Below are 25322 nucleotides of genomic sequence, written 5' to 3' on the forward strand. Positions count from 1 at the left end.
ATTGGCCAATCATTTATATAAGTTCAAGATCCTCGTTTTTCTTTTATAATAGTGTGTTCTATATTATATACAAAATATCATCGACGTTTATTTACCAAGTTCATCTTTTCCCATCATGACATAATTGATTGAGATCTCTTCATTTTCAATGATTTCAGGTACCTGAATTTCTTTTGAGATTTTTCTCAATTATGTTAGGGGTCTCTTCTAGAGTTTCTACTTCTACTTCCTCTTTCTGACCATCTTAAATATTTGCACCTTTTCTTTTCGAGGATTTTATCTTTGGAGCCGATTGGTTTCCACGCTTCTGGTGTGCCTTATCCTACAGGGACATCAATGCTAATAGGAGCATTTGCAGCTGGTATATAAGATTTAGTTATTCCCTTTAGGTTAATAAATACGTCTGGCAACTGATTTATAATATTTTACAAAATAATTATCTTTTGAACTTCAAGTTCATATTGCTTTGTGTAAAGATCAAACTAGATAATGATAATTTACTTTAAGAAATTTCCTCTTTCAGCTGCTTATTTTCTCCCCTTAATGTTGGAAAAATTGTTTCATCAAAATAACAATTGACAAACTTTGTCATGAACAAATCTCCTATTGATAATTCTAAATATTTAATTACAAATGGAGATTTGTATCCAACATATATTCCTAACCTCCTTTGAAGACCCATCTTTGTGTGTTGTGGTGGAGCAAATGAAACATATACCGCACATCCGAAAAATTCTTAGATGGGAAATAATTAGTTCCTAACCATAAACCAATTGTATAGGGAGAATTTATAATAACTCATTTAGCCTGATGCATACAAATGCTACTGTATCCAAAATGGCATGCCCCCAAGTCAACATTGAAAGTTTGAATTTCATAAGCTTGCAATCAGTTGAAAGTGTTTAAATAATTCTGCTAAACCATTTGTGTATAAACATAAGCAGCAAGTTGTTCAATAGTTATTTCAATTAATATGCAATATTAAAGGCTTGAGATGTATATCCACCAACATTATCAAGACAAATAATCTTGATTACATAACCAAGAAAATGTGCTTGCAAATGAATGGTTGCAAATGCCAAATTATAAGCTATAATAAGCACACATGTGACCATCTAGTTGATGCATCGATTAAAACCATAAAATATCTAAATGGTTCACAAGATGGATGTATGAATCCACATATAACCTTAAATATTATTCAAAAATGTAGGGAATTCAGTCCCAATTTTAGTTGGTGGTAGCCTTATAATTTATTTACCTTCAAAGCAAGCAGCATATAAAATTCATTAGATTGAAAAATCTTCTGATTTTTCAATGAATGATCATATAAATTTTCAATCATTTTTGCATCATTGTTGATCCGGGATGGTCTAACTGGTCATGCCAAACATTAAAATCATTAGTAAACTTCTGGTTTACTATGAGTTTCAATTATTCTAATATTTGTATAGTTTAATTCTAAGAGCAAAGCAAGTAATTTTTTTTCAGCACACACTTTCTACTTGAGATAATTACAATATAGAGGTATTAAGTGTCTCTTTCATTTGTTGTCTCAATATGATATCTATTCAGACGAATATCTTTAAAACTTAATAAATGTCTTTGAGACTTAATAGAAAATAATACATCCTTAAGGTAGTAAAATATTAGCTCTTCTGGAGCTTTCAATTAATCTTATACTACCAGATATTGAATTGACATTGACTTTTTTTTGTTGTCAAGGAAGAAAAATATTTCTTGTCTTTCAATATAGTGTGTGTTATAGCAATGTCTACTAGACATATATTTACATCATAGATCTTCGATCTAACAATATGAATATCCATATTTTTTTTTCAAATAAAATATATACAATAAGAAATTTACAAGTTAAAATGAAATAACATTAAATATATAATTAAAACACAGAATAAGAACATATCCTTTAAATATAATAAGAACATATTAAAGCATCTTCATAATATAGTTATACTAAAACATACCAATTACTATTAAGTTCATTCTCGGATATTCTCATTACTAATTAAATGATCAATTCCTTCTACAGGACAAGAAAATCAACCATGAATATTTTCGTTACCAATCATATAATCAATTCCTCTTTCAGGGTGGATAAATATCTTGATGTGCTATATCAACTTGGCCATGATTAGAATCATCACAAGATGTTGTAGTTTTCGGTGATGCTTGATACAATTCAAGATGTACAATAGGTACGTAACCAATGGTCTTTTATGCCACATCAATGACAATATGTTTTCTATATTCCTCTTTTTTTTTTCTTTTCATTTTTGTGTTTTCATTATTCATCCACTTTTGGTGGGTTGAAAGTATTCATCTACTTTTTGATGAGTTATTCATTTCTGGTGAGTAGTGGGTTACGGTATTCATCCACTTCTAGTGATAAAATTATCCATCTACTTTTGGTGGCAAAATTATCCATCCACTTCTAGTGACAAAATTATCCTTAGATTCTAATAGTAAAATTATCCATCCACTTCTGATGGTAAAATTATTCTTAGATTCTGATGGTAAAATTATTATCCACTTCTGGTGGTAAAATTATAATTAGAATTAAAATAGTGATAGTGTAAATTATTATAACAAATTTTTCTATATCCATTATCATAATTATTAAATGATGTGGCATTCACTTCAGAGAATAGATAGATTCATGAAGATAGATTTATGACCATGACCATAATTATTAAATGATGTCGCATTCACTTCAGGGAATGGACAAATTTATAATTTTTGTTATTACTAGCTCATTTGTCACATTCACTTCAGGGAATGAACATTATGATTTTTTATTAATAGTTATATAATAGTAAATTCACTTTCCAATCAAAGGATAGAATATAATATATACTATATGATAGTAAAATTCATATTGAAGTTGATTTTTAGATAATGAAAATATTAAGGAGATATCAAGTCACTTACTTGATTTATTACAACCAAAACAATTAAAGATCAACCATTGAAATTCTTTTAAAGCTTGGAGATGATGAAAACAAAATAATAGCAACACTTACCTGATTTGCTAAAACTATAAATCAAAACCGAATCGTTGAAATCCTTTTGAAGCTTGAAGATGATGAAAACAAAATAATTCCAAAACTTGAGAGATCAGAGAGGATCGTGTTGATAACGTGTTATGAAATAAATCTTAAAAGAACAAATAAAAATAACTTGAAAGAATAATTAAAGAGAAGAAAGAAAATATTTAGGGGAGAAAAGAGATCTTAATGAAGTGTATATTTACAAATGAAGTGAAGGGGTCTATTTATAGGCTAACAACCCCTTGAATCATAGTCTTAATCTAATTCTATCTAAGAGTTCAAATCATATTACATTTCTTGTATCTTGCCTTTTAGGCTATTTGACTTAGTATGCACTTCTTAAGTCATAATATAATAGACATTCACATATTTATTCATAACATAATTTTAATTGAATGAATGTTTATTTTGGCTTCCTTTGCATTTATTTAAATTTGCTGAGCGTGAAATGGAGCAAATTCCCAAATACAATTATTGCTGTTGTTTTTTTTTTAATTCCTTCCATTCTCTTATTCTCTTACAAAAAACAAATTAATTAGGAAATATGAAAAAAAAGGAAAAACAAGTTGGATGTTTAAATTATAAAATAGAAAAAAGTCATAAAAATTAATCATAATTAAATTATTATTTTTTTAATAATTTTTATTTCTTCTTGTTCTTTATTAGACAAAGTCAAGTCTTCGGAAATGACAGAAGACAATTGCGAAAATGAAATAACATGAGCAGATGAGCATTTAACTCTCCTTTCTTCCAACAACAACTGGTCAATATATATATATATATATATATATATATATATATATATATATATTAAGGTCTTGAAAGAGGATCACATCACAATTCTCATGCAGAATGTTACGGTGAGGGCAATTGTTGGATCCATGGTTCCAAGTCTAGTCGGGAAAAAGAGATTAATTGAGTAAGTTATGCGTACCAAGAATGGGGTTAATCCCTTTAATTTGATACATGAGTTTACGAATAATAAGTCAATAACAATGATGGAGATTTATGTATATTTTAGACAATGCATGTATCGTATGATCATGATGTTCCATCAAATTATCTTGTCCTATTAATTATCTTATAAATGCGGTTGTCGTCTAACTACAATCACAATCGAAGACTTTAGAGCCCAAGTCTTCTCCATGTAATATTTGGGTAAATACATGCTTTCATCAATTGACCTTCATTTTTCCGTAATTATTAATACCTTCCTTTGTCTTCTCTTTCTTACAAATCTAAAACTTTTTTCTCTCTCACTTCATTTGCATTTCATTTGAATTCCATTTGTATATACATTTTTTTTCTAATTTTGGGAATTTAAAATTCAAATCTGAAATCAAAATTCTTTTTGCAGTAAAAAAGTTTTACTATTTTTTCAACTTTGTTTTCCTTTTTATTTTTCTTTCTTTACTTGATCCATTTCTCATTATGCAATTTTGGTCTTTTCCATTCTACCCTCAGCTATACCCACATAGTATATGGTCAACCAGTTCTAACTATTTTAGCTTCTCCTTTTTTTCTTAAATTAAGGGTTTGGTTTATCTTGAAATTGGTTCAGAAAAGTGCACATAACTCTAATTCTTTTAATTTAAAATTAAAAAAATGTAACTTATCCATCCTGAACATATATATAACAGCCAGCTGGTCAAGATGATTTTGTAAAATTAACCTCTTTCAATTCATTTGGCCTATTTTAATTTTTGATGATAATGATCGAAAATAACTCATAAGCATGGAAACGGTCCCATTTTCTTGTGTCTCTTAAATGATAAAAAAAAACATATATAGTGAGAAATAGACCCTTAAGTCGAGTCTTCTATTAGGAAATAAGTAATTGTTCAATATTTCTTTGCAGTTGAAATCAAATTGTATGAAATATAAAGCAGTTTTAGCAGGGAAAGAAATAAACAAAAATAAAAGATAATTAGTGAGAAAGTTTCCACGTGATATCTTCAAAATATGGACAAACTTAGATAAAGTTTTTTTAGGTTAAGTTTGTTAGATTCTCTCACTACAATAAATTTGACTTAAGACAATATATTTTCAAAATGCGTCATTAAAAATATTTTTAATAACACTTTTTTATACTTTTTACAATACTTTTGTAGATTTGACTATACTATATAAATTTTTAATAGCATTATAAATAAAATATAATTATAGAGATTGCATACACTAGTAAAAACGACACATTTTTACATTGTTACTAAATGTGGAAAAAAATGAAACTATAAAATTAAATAGCTACATTTTTAAAATTTCATTACACAAAAAGATATGTTAACTAAAAAGTGTAATTAAATCCCAATTTTGTTGTAGTCATCTCTTTAAAAAAATCAAATAAAAATTAATTTTGAAAATCAAAACCCATAAATTGATAAAAAGAAGTGTGTATCAGTACTAAAGAATAACATGATCGGTTCCTAGAAGAAAGCGGAGAAAGACAATTGGAAATGAAAAGTAAATAGTCTTTTAACTTACCTAGAATTATATAGTTTCAGCGGATCATACAATTTTATGATACCAAATTCAGGGAAAGTGGAAAACAAACAATTGAATATGTATACATGTTTTAACCAAACATTGAACAAGAACACACATTAATATATCTCTAACTTTTAAGCGTTGTAGAAAGTTTTTGATTTAAAGGTTTACAAAGTAGGTGCAAAGAAGTAGCTACGTACTATTCCATGGACAGCCCATATTTGAAAATGTCAATTTAAAGATTCTATCAATTATTCTCAATGCCTTCCAGCCAAAAAAAAATCTATTTATAAATGTTTGATTGTTCATCCGCCAATAAACAGCCCATATCAACAAAATCTCATAAGAGTTACGATGCCCTTGCCACTTAAAGTCCTGTTCTTCCTCAACCTTGTTTTAGTTTCTTCTTTCCACTTCATTGCTTCTACTGCTTCTTCAATATCTGCTACAGCTCCTGTAAGAGTGACAGAAGTAAAGGCACTTCCACTATAGAAGGCTAGTCTTGACAAGGAAAGTCAATCCACCTTGTCTTCTTGGGTTGGAACCAGGCCTTGCACTTGGGCAAAGATACGTTGTGGTTCGTTTGGGAGCATCACTCATCTAAACCTTTCCTCTTCAGGTTTGAAAGGCAAGTTTGAAGGTTTAAACTTCTCCGTGTTTCCCAACCTTACTCATACTGATCTTAGCAATAACTCACTTTATGGAAGTATTCATTCGATAGGAAATTTGATAAATCTATTTGTTCTTTACCTTTACAACAATAAATACTTTGGTTCCATTCTTCGAGAAATTGGATTGTTAAGATCTCTTGTTGACCTTTTTTTGTCTCACAACAGTTTCACAGGTCCAATCCCAACTTCAATAAGAAATTTGATAAGCTTATCCGTTCTTTACCTTCACAATAACGAACTCTCTAGTTCCATTCCTCAAGAAATCGGGTTATTAAGATCTTTTTCCGACCTTGAATTATCTCACAACAATTTCACAGGTCCAATCCCAGCTTCAATAGGAAATTTGACAAACTTATCCATTTTTTACCTTCACAACAATAAACTCTCTGGTTCTATTCCTCAAGAAATCGGGTTATTAAAATCTCTTTCTGACCTCGAAGTATCTCACAACAATTTCACAGGTCTAATCCCAGCTTCAATAGGAAATTTGACAAACTTATCCGTTCTTTACCTTCACAACAACAAACTCTCTAGTCTCATTCCCCAAAAAATTAGGTTCTTAATATCTCTTTCTAAGCTTGTACTATCTAACAACAATTTCACAAGTCCAATCCCAGCTTCAGTAAGAAATTTGACAAATTTATCTGTTTTTTACCTTTACAGCAACAAACTCTCTAGTTCCATTCCCCCAGAAATTGGATTGCTAAGATCTCTTTCTTACCTTGATTTGTCTAAAAACAAATTTACAGGTCCAATCCCAGCTTCAATAGAAAATTTGGTAAACTTAACCCTTCTTCACTTTCACATTAACGTACTTTCCAGATCCATTCCTCAAGAAATTGGCATGTTAAGATCTCTTTCTAACCTTAAATTATCTTACAACAATTTCATAGGTCCAATCCCAACATCAATAGGAAATTTGATAAACTTATCCATTCCTTACCTTAACAACAACAAACTCTCAGGTTCCATTTCCAAAGAAACTGGGTTGTTAAGATCTCTTTTTGACCTCGAATTGTCTGAAAACAATTTTATAGGTCCAATCCCAGCTTCAATAGGAAATTTTCTAAACTTATCCTTTCTTTCCCTTTACAACAACAAACTCTCTAATTCCATTCCCAAAGAAATTGGGTTGTTAAGATCTCTTTCTGACCTTGAATTGTCCAACAACAATTTCACAGGTCCAATCCCAACTTCAATGGGAAATTTGACAAACTTATCTGTTTTTTACCTTTACAATAACAAACTCTCTAGTTCCATTCCCCAAGAAATTGGATTGCTGAGATCTCTTTCTTACCTTGATTTGTCTGAAAACAAATTTACTGGTCCAATCCCAACTTCAATAGGAAATTTGGTAAACTTAATCCCTCTTCACCTTCACATTAACATACTTTCTGGATCAATTCTTGAAGAAATTGGAATGTTAAGATTTCTTTCTAATCTTAAATTGTCTTATAATAATCTCACAAGTCTAATCCCAACATCAATAGGAAATTTGATAAACTTATTATCGTAACGTACGGGTCCGGGAACCCGACCGCCAGACGCGAGTGAAAACTCTAAAAACTAGAAGTCACCACCAATCTTTTTTTACTAGGTGCGATTGGTCACCTATTGACTCGATTCTAATCGACGAAGCCTTAAATTAATTTTAAGTCCGTCGAAGATAACCTTGAACTGGTCTACGATTTTCTAGATCTAGGCTCGGGAGTACGGTTACACCCGGGGAAGGATCAGCACCCCCGAGACGCCCATTCCATGAACGGTACCATTCTTGGATTATCCTATTAGGCTTTAATTTTTAAGTTCACTTTATTTTCTTAGTTATTATTCTCTTATTTTATCTCATATTTAACCTAAAATGGAATGCAAATGTGAGGGAAGATGAAATGCATGTCGTGAGATAAAAAATGTCGGACAAATAACCTTTTATTGAGGATATTCTCCAGGATCCGTCCATCATACTGGTGGGATCTTGGGTATTCTCTCACCTAGGAAATTATTCGAGAAATTCACCTTCGCAAATTTGACGTATAAATCTCGTCATCCGGGTTATCGTACGTTTTTATTTAAAAATAATATTTTCGTGAATATGAACCTAATTCGGGCAAAAACCTTTTATTAAAGATGTTTCTCGAGCCCTCCCATCATACTGGTGGGACTCGGGGATACCTTTTCACCTAGAGAACTTTTCGAGGAATACCTGTCTTCGCAAGATTCTCGGAAGATCCCATCACCGGAGCTCGAAAACAAAAATATTTATATGTAATGATATGCATGATGTAACATATATATATGCTATGCTAATGCAATTATCTATTTTTTTGTCATTTTTTATTATTTAATTATTATTTTCATTTTATTTTATTTTTTATTATCATATTTTCTATTTTATTTCTAATTATTATTTTTTTTACTTTATGTTTTTTATTCGAGGTTACTCTTATATTTTCCTTTAATAATTAGATAAATTGTTTATGATTCCATTTAATGCTTAATTTTAAATTAGTTGTTGTCTTAGATTTTTATTATTATTATTTTATTTTTTTATTTTTCTATTTATTTATTAATGTCATGTATATTGCATTTTCACAAATTAATTATTTACTATATATTCGAATTATTATTATTATTATTTTTATCATCATTTTTTTATCTATTATTATTTATTTATTATTTTTTTGAGTAATTTTTGTATAGTCAAATTCTTTACTTATTAAAAATTTTGGGATCTTGAAATCGAGGCCCTCCCATCGTACTGGTGGAGCCTTGATTCGGATTCCGAACCTAAGGTAAATTGGCCCATAATTGCAACTTCTCGCGTCCCGACCAATCATCCCATCATCGGTATTAAATTAAACATTTATCTTATCCTAATTGCAACTTCTGTCTGTTGAATATCTTTTGGTGCACCAAAACTCCTCGCCACTCTCTTCCCTTTATTTGTCGACATCAACTCCAAAATCTTTGACAACTGACCCATAATCTCTTCTTACTTCTTCTCGATCTTGTCCATTCTCTCCGAGTGTTTGTCCCCCATGATCTTAGAGCGAGCTCTTGTGTTGTATTTGTGTAGAGTTCGTTTCTCTGGAATTTTATTCTTTATGGGCCAAATGGATAAGTTAGAATTTTATGTTGATGAATGCATTGTCATTTGTTATTATTTATATGAATCATGCAACTATGATGCAAGTGAAATGTGTTTGAAAAGAATAGGAAAAATATTGGCCATCCAACATTTACTATAAGAAAATCCACATCCATAGAATTGAAGTATCCGATTACATCTTTATCTAAAACCATTACATAACTACCAAAAGGAAAAACCAACTTTGTCATATTGGTCCCTAACCATCCTGAGGTGATCGATCAACCGCTCACTCAATTCATCCCTTGAAAGAATCTCTTGCCTGAGTTCTTCGGTCTTGTCTGCCATTACTCGCGCTCTAAATGTCACTTCTCTCATCTGTCTCAGTATCCATCGCATTTCAGCTTTTTTCCTTTGAAGGCTTTGTGTGCGCAAATCATTTCTTTCCCTTATTTGGAAATACTCTTGCCTTACTGCTTCATACTGTGCCTTGTAGCCCTCCATGGCAGTTTTCATCAAGCCGCAATCATTTCTCAACTCTTGGATAGTTTGTTCTTGTCTTCGTACCTAGTGCTGCAAAGCATTGTTGACACTTTGGAGTTCTTGCATTCTGGCTATCAAAGAAGAATTTGCCACGTTCACTTCCTCAAACTTACTTTACCACTCATCCTGCTCTTCCAAAGCCATCCATACCTTTCTTGCCGTTTCTTTCTTCACTTCTTCTAGCTCATCCTCATGTCTCCGCTTCATATTCATCATCTCCTTTTCAAGTCTCTTTCTTGTCACCTCACTCTCTAGCAGGATATCTTGAGGTTCTGGGTTTATGGGATGTTTTGATGGATTTCTCAGGGGGCATACGACATTTTTCACCCTTTGGTCGTGCCAAGTATCATATCCTATGGTGACTTCATCGGTAACCCTCCCTTGATCCACTCGGCACGTTTTCTTCCAATCTTGTGCAATTTTCTCAATTTTCTTTAGCGTTTCTAGCTCTCTATATGTAAACTCTAACTGGTTGAGCTGGTGAGTCATGGGCATGAATTGCTCAGATCTGAACTGTCTCCGTACCATTATCCGTGCATAGCTAATGGCTCCCCATGGTCCCATCAGCGGCACCCATGGCTTGTCCCCGCATTTATACATTACTTGCATTTGCGGCATCCATGGAGCTTTTCAAGTCACTTCAACGCTCATTAACCTCTGGAACCTCACGACCCACTCTTCTTTCCACTTGCAGTCGAGCCATTCACTTTCATAAAACTCAAGGATAGGGCAACTCACAGACAGATAAAGCTTTCGAAATTTGCTCTCTTTGCATTTGAAATGGCTTTTGATCCATATGGTTAAGAGTTTGGCACATCTGATGAATAGTCCCTCACCTTTGCGTCGACAGAAATTCAAGGATTTGAAGGTTTCAGCTAAGATGGATGGGGCCGGATTGATGCTCATTGTCACCTGATCGAAGAAGTCTATGACTGATACCTCCACATGACCTAGAACCTTTGGGAAGACCATTAATCCATAGATTGCCATCACGAAAGTTAGAAGACCTTGTTCATCCTCCATGTGTTTTCTAATATATCCGTTCAAGAAACTCCACGGAAGGCATTTTGTGTCTCCTTTCTTCTTCAAGTGCTGATCTACTTCTACCGTAGTCATTCCTAGTAACTTGGCCAACTTTCGCCGGTGTCCCGTCTTTTGGGTTCTCTAATAGATCTTGTCAGGCTGCATGTGATCTATCTGGAGTAGAGAGGAGTACTCTTCTATGGTAGGGGTCATGTCTACCTTGTTAAAGACAAAGCAACTGTATGAAGGATCCCAAAACTGGACGATGGCTCGAAGCATCTGGTCATCAACAGGTACATATAGAAGCTATGCAATGTGTCCATACTTGCTCTGAAAATTATCTCGATGAGCACATCTCCATTGTTCCCAAATTTCTATCATCTCTGTGAAGTCATTTTGCTGAAGGTCCAAGTGAACTCTCTCTGGTAAAGTTGGGATATGTCCTTGGGTCAAACAGTCTCCTTTTTCTTGTTGAATCTGCCCCATCTGTAACTCTATCTCATAGTCATTTTTGTATATGTTGAGTGGACCTACTGATGACGATGCCATGGATGTAACCAGGATCTCTTAGGTTGGATGTTGTGTAGCCAATATTTCTCCTATATGCAATTACGATGCATGCAAATGAACATGTAACATGCACATGATAAGCAAAATAAACTTAAGTTAGTATGGTAAAAAAAAAAATGGAGTGTTAAAAATAATGAGAGAATAATAAGCAATATCATGGGTATTACTGTCTACTCCACGATACTTTATTATCTCGTGGCAAAAATTAAAATAGAGGGAGTGAAAGAAATTCCTTCATGTGTACCTATTTACAGGGTATACTCTCACGGATATGGCCTTACCTAGGGTTAAGTTGCTCTCGGTATTCTATATGTTGAGTTTGGGTTACAAACGGAGCTAAAGGTTCCCAAATCGTTCCTTATTGTCGTCCACGTGAACTAGTAAAGCACCCCGATCCTCACCCATTACAGGCTTCAAACGGACTAGGTTCGATTTGAGTGGGAGTCTTCACTAGCCCGTGCGGAGGTTATCACCTCGCGAGAGCGTAGCTACTAAACTCCCTCCTAAAAAGAACATAACTCGGGTGGAGGGTTTATGCATGAATGCAAAATATGTTGTGTGTGTGAAAGAAAACATCGAGTTCGGAGTAACATTCTCACATCCCTCTATCCTAAATCCCCACAATTATTAAAAGCAATAAAGTAACAAATGCGAAATAAACAAATGCACTAAACAAAATATGCAGAACAAATCATCAACACTAAGGAAACATCGAATTATTTAAAGCCTTGGATAACCTATTATTATTTAATGGTTCGACTCTCAGAAGTCCCCAGTGGAGTTGCCAGCTGTCATAACGTGCGGGTCCGGAAACCCGACTGCCAAACGCGAGTGAAAACTCTAAAAACTAGGAGTCGCCACTAATCTTTTTTTATTAGGTTCGATTGGCCACCTATTGACTCGATTCTAATCGACAAAGCCTTAAATTAATTTTAAGTCCGCCGAAGAGAACCTTGAACTGGTCTACGATTTTCTAGATCTAGGCTCGGGAGTACGGTTACGCCTGGGGAAGGATTAGCACCCCCAAGACGCCCATTCCATGAACGGTACCATTCTTGGATTATCCTATTAGGCTTTAATTTTTAAGTTCATTATATTTTCTTAGTTATTATTCTCCTATTTTATCTCCTATTTAACCTAAAATGGAATACAAATGTGAGGAAAGATGAAATGCATGTAGTGAGATAAAAAAATGTCGGACAAATAGCCTTTTATCGAGGATATTCTCCAGGATTCGCCCATCATACTAGTGGGATCTGGGGTATTCTCTCACCTAGGGAATTATTCGAGAAATTCACCTTCGCAAATTCGACAATAAATCCCGTCATTGGGGTTATCGTACGTTTTTATTTAAAAATAATATTTTCGTGAATATGAACCTAATTCGGGCAAAAGCTTTTATTAAAGATGTTTCTCGAGCCCTCCCATCATACTGGTGGGACCCGAGGACACCTTTTCACCTAGAGAACTTTTCGATGAATACTCGCCTTCGCAAGATCCTCGGAAGATCCCATCATCGAGGCTTAAACTCGAAAACAAAAATATTTATATGCAATGATATGGATGATGTAACATACATATATGCTACGCTAATGCAATTATCTTTTTTTTTTATCATTTTTATTATTTAATTATTATTTTTATTATTTTATTTTTTATTATCATATTTTCTATTTGATTTCTAATTATTATTTTTTATACTTTACTTTTTTTATTCGAGGTTACTCTTATATTTTCCTTTTATAATTAGATAAATTGTTTATGATTCCATTTAATGCTTAATTTTAAATTAGTTGTTGTCTTAGATTTTCATTATTATTTATTTTTTTTATTTTTCTATTTATTTAATGTCATGCATATTGCATTTTCACAAATTAATTATTTACTATATATTCGAATTATTATTATTTTTTTATCTATTATTATTTATTTATTATTTTTATTGAGTAATTTTTGTATAGTCAAATTCTTTACTTATTAAAAATTTCGAGATCTTGAAATCGAAGCCCTCCTATCGTACTGGTAGAGCCTTGATTCGGATTCCGAACCTAGAGCAAATTGGCTTGGGATTGCGACTTCTCGCATCCCGACCAATCATCCCATCATCGGTATTAAATTAAACAATTTTGTTGATAATTCTTAACTTATCCTAATTTCATTCTCTCTTCATCTATATCCCTCTCCATTTTATATAAAGCCCCCCTTTTTTTAATATTTTCATATTTTTGTTTCATTACATTTTAACTCTAATTCTTCCTAATTTATTCTCATTCCTATGGTTTCTATATACATTGACATAACTATGTATCTTATGAATATATTCCACATTTCATCCTTTCCCACACTTATATTTTTTCTAAACAATATTCTAAATCCAAATATGTGCATATATTATTAATCTAAATAAATCTATTTCTACCATTCAATGTTTACTTTTCCTATACTTACTACTTAAATAAATCTATTAATCTTTTTAATAATTAAATGTTTATTTATTTCTCTATATATTTTATGCTTGGACCTATTTTTATAGTTAAATAACTATTTCACCAGATTTTATTATTATTTATTATATAATCAAATATATATATATATATATACTCTTATATTTTTTTATCTACTCTCATTTTTTATCATCATTCATTCATTCATCATTCATTTTTTTTATATCATTAAACATCCTATTTTATCCTCATCTATTTTTTTAAAAAAAATTTATTTTCTAATAATTTTTTTTAATTTCCATTGCCAAGCACAACCACAAAATCAAAACAAAAAATAAGTGTATGCCTTCAGTGGGTTAACAGTAGCCCAACACGATCGGCTTGGCCCAACTAGTCTGCCTTTCAAAGCCCACTGTCTGGTTCCTAGTCCAGTAGCCTCCAAATGCCCAAAATGACGTCGTTTCACATACACCAACCCTAACTATTTAAATCTCTTTTTTTTCTTTTCTTTTCATTTTCTCCTCTCACATTCTCTCTTTACCCGCCGGATTCTCTCTTCTCTCTCTAAAAATAATCACTTTTCTCCTCTTTTCTCTCTCACCGACGTCGGCTCTTCTCTTCTCACTCTTTCTTCACCAACCACCACCCGAGATCAGCTTCCTCCCTCTCTCTTCTCCTACTGCCTTGGTTCACTCATCGACGGTGGACCCAGCTCCCAAACATCCTTGCTTCGCTCACTAGCGATCAACCCGGATCCCAAACTTCTTTGCTTCGCCCACCGTCGATCGACCCACCAAAAAAATCCACTCCCCCGCTACTTCCTTTCGCCGGCGGCGAGACCCAAAACCCAACTTCTCAATGCCAGCTCTCCAAAACCCATCAAAATCCTCCTCTCATCCCTCATGCGTTATGTGTTTTTGTATATATTTTCTATATTTTTGTGGTATTTTTGGTTGAGGATCTTGTGGTTGTGGCTGTTAGGAAGCTAGGAATTCTTTGATTGCTCTTTTTTTGGTTTTTTTTTTGATTGCTTCCTCCCCCTTGCTCGGTGCCAATCGTACCTCTCTTTCCTTTCCAGTTTTTTTTTCATTTATTTTTAATTAATAAAATTTATTATGATTTTCCTTTTTTATAGTGTCTACACTTATCCATTCTTTACTTTAACAACAACAAACTCTCTAGTTCCATTCATAAAGAAATTGGGTTATTAAGATCTCTTTCTGATCTCGAATTGTCTGACAACAATTTCATAGGTCCAATCCCAACTCCAATAGAAAATTTGCTAAACTTATCCTTTCTTTACCTTTACAACAACAAACTCTCTGGTTCCATTCCTAAAAAAATTGGGTTGTTAAGATCTCTTTCTGACCTCGACTTGTCTCAAAACAGTTTCACAGGTCCAATCCCTGCTTCATTAGAAAATTTGAGTAATTTGTTTTATCTTATTCTTATCAACAACAGTTTGTCGGGTACAATACCTTAGGAGCTAAACGAACTAAGAAATTTGAAATCTCTACAGTTATCAGACAATAAATTTGTTGGTTCTTTACCACACAATATCTGCCTAGGTGGGTTGCTTACCAAGTTCAGTGTAGCACACAACAATTTCATTAGTCGAATCCCCGAAACTTTAAAGAATTGCACCGGTTTATACAGATTCAGACTCGATGGAAATCAATTCACCGGAAATATAACTGAAGATTTTGGCATATACCCCAACTTGAATTATATTGATTTGAGTAATAATCAATTCTATGGTGAATTGTCATGGAAATGGGGGGAGTGTCGTAATTTGACAAACATGAAAATCTCCAACAATAATATTTCTGGTGAGATTCCAGTTGCTCTTGGGATGATGACTCAATTACAGAGGCTTGACATTTCTTTCAATTATCTAACTGGAGAGATTCCAAAAGAGTTGGGTAGTTTGACATCATTGATGGATCTGTCACTACAAGGTAACCAACTATCGAGCAGTATCCCTCTAATAATTGGAATGTTACATGAACATCAAACGTTGAATCTAGCAGCAAATAATTTAAGTGGATCACTTTCGAAGGAGATTGGAAACTGTTTAAAACTTCAATTCTTGAATCTGAGGCTGAACAGGTTTGTTGGAGCCATTCCTTTAGAAATTGGTGATTTACATTCTCTAGAAAATATTGATCTCAGTCAAAATTTGTTAACGGGAAAGATACCACTACAACTTGGGAACTGGCTAAAGTTGGAAACCATAAATCTTTCGCACAACATGCTCTTTGGTTCCATTCCATCAACTTTTGAAAATAGTTTGTCAGGCTTGACAACTGTAAATGTGTCCTTCAATCAATTGGAAGGTCCTATTCCAAACATCAAAGCTTTTCGTGAGGCTTCATGTTTTACACTTCAAAGTAATAAAGGGCTGTGCGGCAACACTAAATGTTTGAAGGCATGTGTTCCTATTTCAAGCGAAAAAGGTGTCATTTGGATCATAATACCCCTTTTGTGTAGCCTACTTTTGTTGCTTATCTTGATCATAGGCCTTTTTGCCCTATGCCAAAGATGTAAAAGTAAAAATAAGACATCAGAGGAGAAGTACTGCGAGCAAATTTTTGGTATATCAGGCGATTTTGGAAAAAAATTCTATCAAGATATCATCGAGGCAACGGATGAATTCAATTCCAATTATTGCATTGGGACAGGGGGACGTGGACACGTTTACAAAGCTATACTGTCGTCAGGTCAGGTGGTTGCTGTGAAAAAGCTTCATCTCTCAGAAGATGGTGAGTTGACCAATGTGAATGCTTTTGAAAGTGAGGTTGTTGCCCTGACAAATATACGACATCGAAATATTGTGAGGCTATACGGTTTTTGTCCCCATGCAAAATACTCTTTCTTGGTTTATGAGTTCATTGAAAAGGAAAGCTTGAGAGTGATATTAAACGATGAGAAACAAGCAATGGAATTGGATTGGGTCAAGAGGCTGAATGTTGTGTAAGGGGTGGCTAATGCTCTGTCCTATATGCACCATGATTGCTCACCTCCCATAATTCACTGCGACATTTCTAGCAACAACATTCTCCTGGATTCAAAATTTGAAGCTCATGTCTCTAATTTTGGCACGGCCAAATTTTTAAAGCCTAATTCTTCCAGCTTAACCTCCCTTGCAGTTGCAGGAACTTTGGGATATATGGCTCCCAGTATGCATCTTTCTCTCCAATTCCCTTTATATGTATAATTGATTTATACACATAATTTTTTTTTAATGAGAATCATTCTTTAAAAATCTTCATGTTTAAGAGAGTTATTATTTTGCTAATAAAAAAGAAGCTAAAAATGTAATTACATGATACAGTTTTAACCAATATTTTCAAAACAATATGTGACCAATGTTTTTGTAGAGCTAGCTTACACAACGAAAGTGAATGAGAAATGTGACGTCTACAGATTTGGCGTGCTAACACTTGAGATAATGAGAGGCAATCATCCTGGTGATCTCATCTCAGCTCTGTTTTCATCGTCATCATCATCATTGGCGTCATCCTCGACATCATTGCCGATCACACGCCATACATTGCTGAGTGATGTGGTAGACCAACGCCTCCGATCTCCAAGTAGTCGAGTTGCAAAAGGTGTGGTCTCTACTGTACAACTAGCATTTGCATGTTTGCATGCTAATCCACAGTATCGACCAACCATGCAAAATATTTCTTCCGCACTCACAACTCGATGGCCTCCACTTTCCAAGCCATTCTCCTTGAAAGAATTGGGAGAGCTCATTGCTCACTGAAGCTCCCAGTGAGTAAGCCTTTCATAAAATCTTAGTCACTATGTATCTTTGATGCTCATCTTTTTCTCGTTTCGTTTAATTTCCATGTAATTTGCTTTTCTGCATATGAAAAGAGAATTAAACCTTGTAGTTTTTCTCCATTTTCAATAAAATTTGTTAGTTTATTTATAGACTCATTTAGTTATGCTCATTAATATACCCCTTATCTTCTACTATGCAATAGTATTTTTATGAGCTTTCAACATTCTAACCCACAGAACGAATCTTAGGAGGGTAGGTTGGACAAGTAATTAAGAAGTCCTTCACATTACCTTCATTTATGCATAGAGAGATGAAATTATATGCACGTGTAAGAATATGTAAGAAGTTGCCTTTATTTGCGCTGCACGTACTTATTAGTTAATTTTGAACTTTATTTCACCTAAATAATGGGGTGGGTTAATCCTAAGGAAAGTTCTGAAAAGGCCAAAGTCTTTCAACAATTCTTGATTCCCAACTGTTTTATCCAATTTCTGCCTAGTCCCCCAAAACGCATTTGCAGCTTTTACAGTGTTTTTTTCCTCAAAATCTTATATGATCCACCTTCAATTTTTTGAAGGAAATTCATGGTCTATTACAACTCTCTAGACTCGTTAATTAGTTTTCTTTGGCACCAAAACTAATGATCCGGATCGCATTGCTGATTGTCCTATCCTGCCGAGATGACAAGAAAATTTCCAGACATACAAATAAAAGATACATAAAAGGGTGCCACTTGTCTAACATAAAAGCTGCCATTTGTCTACTTCTAAGAAGACCTTCGGGGCTTCTTTTAATATAGCGGTATAGATATCCAAATCTTGTCTATAATACTAACCAGAAATCAATGTTTTTTCGCTAATTGGTATCAAAGCTTTCATGGGCACCTTTTACTCCCAAATTTTAATTGACTCAGATTCAAGAGTCGGACACATATGATGAAGTACAAAAAACACTAAATAAATCAACAGTTCGCGGAATATTAATAAAGGAAAAACAAAAAGCTCATCCAAATAACATCTTAATATATCCCAATTATAACTCTACCGTGAAAATTTAGAACAGGGTCTATATCAAACCTTTAGCATGCCCTCTCAGTCAGAGAAATGGCTTTTGCTTCGCAAAAATCAACCAGGTTCTCCATAAAGCAATGATACATTAAGTATCTAAAGGAAAGATATTCATATGCCTATCCATAGGCACGTGATCTTTAAGTCATCCAGTGGCGTGATTTGAATTGGTTTCTGATACATGTCGGGGCATGTATAATTTTAATTTCCATACTTCAGGTAAGGCAAGTGAGGTATGGTTAGCATCATTGGTGATATGGAATTCTTCTCGTGTGATAGCAAAAAAGCAATGATGAAGGCAATTTTTGATAAATAAAGCCACGTAGGTATGGAAAAGATTCTTAGAAATTTCAGTGTCAATTCTTAAACAACTAAAATTATTAGAAAGGCAGAACAGAACAGTATAACATCATTAACAATATTAGTTGCAAACCTATGCCCTTGTTCAGCAGAATCTGGTCTTTTCAGCAGAATTTGTCATAAAACATTTACGATGAAACAAGTTCAAATCCCTCCTTCCCCTTAAGACTCATTCAAATGTAGCAAAATAAAACATATGAGATTAATCTGAACAATACCTAAAACAATTAAAATCATTTCCAGTTCTATGAGATGAATAGTGACAAAATTTCATTTTCAATGCTGAAATCAGAGTAATCCATTCTCAAGAAACATTTAAAGAAAAAAATAATATTAAGAACAAGAGAGGCATAACAGCAAAGGCACAAAATTGCCATTAAATCACATGATTCTGTGTTCACAACAAATTAAGTATCTTCAGTTTTGTATTTGCTAAGTAGATAAATTCATACTACTTCGATATCTCAGACATGCAAGGCAATCTGTGAACAAAGTCACATTTCGAAGTGATGGCAAAAATTATGACTTCTATTCCCCACATCTCGTTTGACTAAAATTCTGCCAGATTTCAGGTTAGCAATAAGTTATCATATAAACAAAAATAGAAGTAAACCATGGAATACCAATAAGCTCAATGCAAGTAAACTGGAAGCAGAAATAAAAAATACCTCAGGCTTGAATCTCATCAGCTGATCACATAATTTATCAATCCTTGGTGCGGTTGAATCTACTTGCTCATGGTTGATGACAAGAAAAAGTTCCAAAAAATGGATCCTGTTGACATGAAAGCTACACGGGCTTGAAGAGGGACCACCCTGTCCACCCATCAAATATAGATTGCACAAGCATGTTAAAATAACACAACAAAAGCACCCAATCAATTAACAACTAGGCACTAGCTATTTTCAGACAATGTTTGGGGTTTGCGCCAAAGACATATTATCAAAAATGGAATGTCAAAACAACCAATGAAAACATAAGATTAATAAGAAGTCAATAGAACACAGGTAAGATGAAAGAGAAAGAAATAGGTTAGAGGGAAAGAAACACAGAAATATGCAGAAAAGAGGAAGAAATGGGGAATCAGAATTAGAGGTTGAAAAGAAGAGAGAAAACAAAGAAGGCGAAAATCAAATTCCAATAACTCAATATCCCAACAATCCACGATCTAAAAGCGAATTGTAAAATAAAATAGCATAAGAAATATGAAAATCAAAACTTCTTGTTTCGACATTGGAGTTGTTCACATACTAAACAAATTTCTCCCATCATGATTCAGTGCCAACCAGAATAAATAGATAATACTAATAAAGACAGATTTACCAAAAGTTCAACACACTGACAGGGATCCAAAACCTAAATCCTGCATAAGAATCAAAGATAAAATCAAATTACACGGAACCAAGATATTTTTATCAGGCCAATACGCATTTTGCTTCAAAAGAGGTTTTACCATAAAATAGTGTTGGGAGAGCATCCTTCTGATATTTATTTGGGAGCTGTGAGAGCTTCCCTAGCCATAAATTGTTCCATGCAAAGACAACAGCAATCACACATGGACCAAGCACTATCTGGTTTAATAAAACCTGCAAGAACTAAATATCATAACGTTTTGTCCTAATCGAGTTGCTTTCTAACCTTTAAATCCATATGAAAGCTAAACAATAAAATCGAAAGAAATGTACCTTCAGCATTAGGTTTTGTGCTGTCTGATGTGGCAAATAATGATCCAGACACTTATACCATGCATATGAACCAGGGCCATAGAAAAGAAACCCATAAGAAGTCATACGCAAGGCACGAAGCCAATCATGGTGTGAAACAACGCTTGACATGATATCCTAAGATGGACATTATGTTAAAATACAAATTAAAACTGTCAAATGCACTGGCAATACTCAAGTCATTATAATAGACAAGCATCTTAACAAGATGCACGAGTTTTGTCAAAAATAAGAAAATTAAAAAAAAAAAACACAAATACACACACACACACACAGACACACACACACACACACACACACACACAAACACACACACACAAAGAGAAGATGATTCATTGGTGATAAATGCAATCAATACTCCCCCACCCCCACTCCATCCCAATTATAGGATGTCACATGAATATGCAGTCCAATGCTCCAAAACAACATTCCTAACAGTTTGGAACACAGTAGGTAGATCCACTTTCAGCAATCTGAGCCATCTAAAGTCCAAATCACCAAGGCTGCTAAATACCTCAAGCCAGTCATTCCATTGAAATTGAAACTAATCATCTAAACTGCCACACATTGTCACCTACCAGTACCAAAACTATGGGTGTCTTTGATAAACCATTGAAAATGAAAATTGTCAATGATTTAATTTTTTTTAATGCAATTGATAACTCATTTTAGAACCAACTTAAATAGAAAATTTTCAATGAAAAAGTGCGGAAAATATTAAGTAGTTAAATCTACTTAATGTATTCAGCCATTCTTATTTAAGAAAAAAATTGTCATTCAATTACATTAACATCATTTTTTTTCCTTTTCAACTATTTATTTTTCATTTTACCTTTTACAGATGTAAAATGCTTAGAAAAATATAAAAAAAAATCTATTTAATATATAAGTTTTCAGTAGATGATCAAACGATTTATACATTAAAAGTTCAATACTTAAAATTTTCAAAACTATAAATTCAGTATTTGATTCTTTTTATTAAATTTTTTCATTTTATCAAACAACACCTAAGTTTAGACAAATGGGCTAACGTCTCAACTCCAGTTGATGTAGGGCAGCTAATAATTACGGTTTAAGTCAATTTTCTGATCTGAGTTCTTGAGGAAAACAGAATAAATCAAGTAACCTAAAAAAGAAGAAGAGAAGAAATCTCCAAGCTTCACACTTAGGGTTCCTTAGAAGTCACATCCAAGTTGCATCATACAATCACAAGAGCAATAATGCTAGAAATTATTTGATAATAATATATATCTCAATAGAAAAAGTCCATTGATTTATATAGACTCCTAGCATCCCTGGTTGAGTAAGGAATTTAACAAATATTTACAGATAACTTAAAACAAAACCCAGTAGCATTAAGAAAACCCAGAGGAAGATCCTAGACTCAAAATCTACAATTTCCAGAAATTTATAAAATTATGAAGATACCTAACAATTAAACTCAAGAAAACTGAGAATAAAATAAGAACCTGCAACTTCAACATAAAGAAATATAATTTTCAAACAAAAAGTAAAGAAATATAAATTTAATACTTAAAATTAACCACAAAAGGACAAGTGCCCAATTAAGGCTTAGGCATTAGAACCTCAGCATGCTGCATGCTTTCTAAACACCTTTAGGCTGCTGCCAGCATACTCTGTCACCAATATCTTTGGCACTAATACCAACCCACTCCCTAAAACTCATCATAACAACTACATTTCATTGATATACTTCATTAGTCGACACACATATGGATGACAAACCAGGCGATTCAAACAACTTTACTGATACAGTTTCCCTCAAAGATTGCAATGATTATAAGTTTAATGGGCATGAAAATTCGATTCCCCCTGATTTCAAATGTTGATTGAACCCAGACAATACTTCCCAACATTTTTCTTAGCAGCCAAACAGAGCAAAACTTTGAATTCAAAAAACCATGACTAGAAACATTAACAATCACCAAGCCTCAATAACATAAAATGCTAAATCTACCAATCCAAAAAATATGAAAGTTCACCACCAAGGGAAAAAAATCCAGACGCGTAAGTACCAAAATTTAGAGAGGAACTGACCTTACTTGTATCACTGGAACCAGAGAGGGACTGTTTTTGTTTTCTCCAGCGGTCGCTGAGTTGGGCAATAGTGTCACCCGTTAGAGCGAGTGAGGCGGCCGTCACAGCTTGCTTCAACGGTAAACGATAACCGCCAGCGCCGGTTGCCTCCGCCGTTGAATCTGAGGACTTCGACTTTGATTGAAACCGCTTCTTCTTGCTTCTTATATCTGGAAGGTTCCACCCCCAAAAGGCGCCATTACCGCCCAATGCTTCCATTTTCGCCAACACGAAAATCACTTCTGGAAAATTGGGGGAGAAAAGGTATAAAATGAAAACCAACCAATTGCCTTTCGCATTCGTGATTGATAATCTTAAGTACTTGTACTAGCTGGCACTGCTTAAACTTGAACGACGTCGCTCCGCTTGGAAGCGCTGCGTTTTGTTCCTGCTCCGTACAACACAGACACTTCGATGAGATCCCCAAGAGCCAAGATTATGTTTTATTTTTAATAAAAATGGTCTATTATCGGAGCGACGAAATGCGAAAAAGGAAAAAGGAATTTGAATATTAAATTCTAAATTCATACAAACATAAGATTTCGAAATAAAAAATCTTAAAACTAAATTTAAATTTCAAATGCAACGTAAACTAATAAACTATTATGTGTTCATTTGACTATAAATTTATTATATTTTTGTGTTAAATAATTAATTTTTATTATTTACTTTGTAAATTTTAGAAAGTAATTATAAAATAAAATAAAATTAAACCATAGAAGTAAAATCATAATTGATTAAAATTTAATAAATGACTAAAAAGTGGCATCAATTCTAGCGTGCTGTTCTCTTTTGTATAGATACGATTATACACACTATTCTAAACAATTGTTTTTAAAATATGTTTATTTTGCCAACACAAAAACCATTTTTGAATTGAGAAGTAGGAAACAAACCCAACTTGACTTTAGTTCGGGTTTAAATATAGATTTTCAAGTCCCTCGGTTCAGCTCTACTTGATTATATTTTTTATTAATAAATAATATATATTTTATTTAATTTTAAGTCTAAAATATACTTAAAATATTTAAAATATAGTCAAATAAAATAATATTTAATTAATTTAATATAAATAATAATTATATGGGTAGGTCGTGCCAGACTCGTACTTGACTTTAAAAAGGGTGGTCCAATAAGCTCAACCCGAGCATGTGCATGTCTAGTTGTTACTGATTAAGGTATAAATTAGCACTGCATTTATGATGAAAAATTACAATTTGAAATTTTGCGATTAAAATCTTATGGTTTAAAATTTCAAAGCAAAATTAAATGTGATGAAAAATTATAGTTTTTGCGATGTATAACTATTAGCATTTATAATCTTCACCCTTAACTTATCTTAGTATAGTAGTTAAATTAGAAATTCATGTACTTAAGTAGACCTATTATATAAGTCTTTATCTTTTTATTAGAATCAATTAAACTCTTAACAGTGTTAAATCCTTTTGCGAACTGGGTTAGTGATGGATTGGTGAAGTTGATTACATTGCTGCCTGCGTTTAAAGGAAATGCATCCGTTATTGTTCCTTAGGCGCTCCTGAATATATGTTGAATGTGTTCTGGTTGCTGGAGGAGGCTCATCCTTCCTTTCTTCTTCCTCTTCTTCAGATGATCAGATTTTTGCTCATTTTATCGTTTTTGCCTACTAATTTTTTTTAAAACTAGTAAATACTAGTAATAATTACACTATATAAAGTGATAAGTCATTTAGAATCTTCCCTCATTTTCCTCTTTTTTTTTTGTACATTAATATCTTCCCTTTTTTTTTTGCAACAATATCTTCCTTCATCTTATTTTTTTTAATGATAATCATACTTGAAATTATATTACAAATATACTATTTTCAATAAATATAATATTAATATTACTTTCACTATAAAAAACTAGTTAATAAACTAAATAAATTAATGACCAACTCTACACACGACGAGATTTGGACTTGAGACCTAATGATTTTAGATCTCTTCCTTGTCATTTAAACAAAACTTCATTTTTTTCATATACTCGGCATTGGTTTGTTAAGTTGGTAAAGAAGACTTTTACTAGTTGCAAAAATATCTATTTGGATTGAAATAATTTTTATTAAGATAATTGTACAAATTATCTAATTAGAGTTATAACACAATATTATTAACTAATTAAACTATAATAATTAATTAAAATTATATTACAATATTATTTGTTAGTTAATTATTGTTAGAATATGAATACTTTTAAAAAAGTGGTAGATTATGACTTAAATTAGCTTTATATATATATATATCATTCACTATAATGCATTTGTCATGATATTGGGGATACATTTTTTATTTAAAAAAAAAGAATTTGAATTTAACATATTGAATAAGAAAATAGTTTTATTGTTGAATCAAATGTGTATTCTAATAATA

The 25322-nt window shown here is 32.9% G+C and overlaps 2 protein-coding genes across 4 annotated transcripts; one reads left to right on the forward strand and one right to left on the reverse strand.

Moving 5' to 3' along the window:
• The first annotated feature begins 5909 nt into the window (after positions 1 to 5909).
• LOC108663939 (uncharacterized) lies at positions 5910 to 17742 on the forward strand. Its single transcript, XM_088809052.1, is given in 6 exon segments — positions 5910 to 6011; positions 6048 to 6831; positions 6976 to 7591; positions 15116 to 15363; positions 15463 to 17073; positions 17275 to 17742. Coding segments are annotated over 6 exon segments (3750 nt in total). The 3' UTR covers positions 17664 to 17742.
• Positions 17743 to 19462: 1720 nt separating this feature from the next.
• Positions 19463 to 23240, reverse strand: LOC18592482 (uncharacterized). 3 transcript variants are annotated; one of them, XM_007019246.3, is made up of 6 exons: positions 22894 to 23240; positions 20797 to 20952; positions 20565 to 20682; positions 20435 to 20474; positions 19780 to 19926; positions 19463 to 19669 (listed from the first exon to the last, which is right to left on the reverse strand). In XM_007019246.3, the coding sequence occupies exons 1-5, from the start codon at positions 23149 to 23151 to the stop codon at positions 19839 to 19841; spliced, it is 660 nt and encodes a 219-aa protein (XP_007019308.2). In that variant the 5' UTR covers positions 23152 to 23240; the 3' UTR covers positions 19463 to 19669; positions 19780 to 19838. The 3 variants fall into 3 exon arrangements, with proteins under 3 accessions (XP_007019308.2, XP_017981880.1, XP_017981881.1); XM_018126391.2 differs by having other exon boundaries at positions 20565 to 20706; XM_018126392.2 differs by having other exon boundaries at positions 20565 to 20697; positions 22894 to 23239.
• Positions 23241 to 25322: the final 2082 nt, after the last annotated feature.

This window comes from Theobroma cacao, chromosome 8 (genome assembly GCF_053813885.1).
Source record: "Theobroma cacao isolate CCN51 chromosome 8, ASM5381388v1, whole genome shotgun sequence".
Taxonomy (NCBI): Eukaryota; Viridiplantae; Streptophyta; class Magnoliopsida; order Malvales; family Malvaceae; genus Theobroma; species Theobroma cacao.

Excerpts from the sequence above, each read along its gene's own strand:
- LOC18592482 (XM_018126391.2), bottom strand. The coding sequence starts at position 23,151 with ATGGAAGCATTGGGCGGTAATGGCGCCTTTTGGGGGTGGAACCTTCCA. Across the intron at positions 20,953-22,893 it reads GTTCCAGTGATACAAGTAAG|GATATCATGTCAAGCGTTGT; the intron begins GTCAGTTCCTCT and ends TGTCCATCTTAG. Across the intron at positions 20,475-20,564 it reads TCTCCCAACACTATTTTATG|GATTTAGGTTTTGGATCCCT; the intron begins GTAAAACCTCTT and ends ATTCTTATGCAG.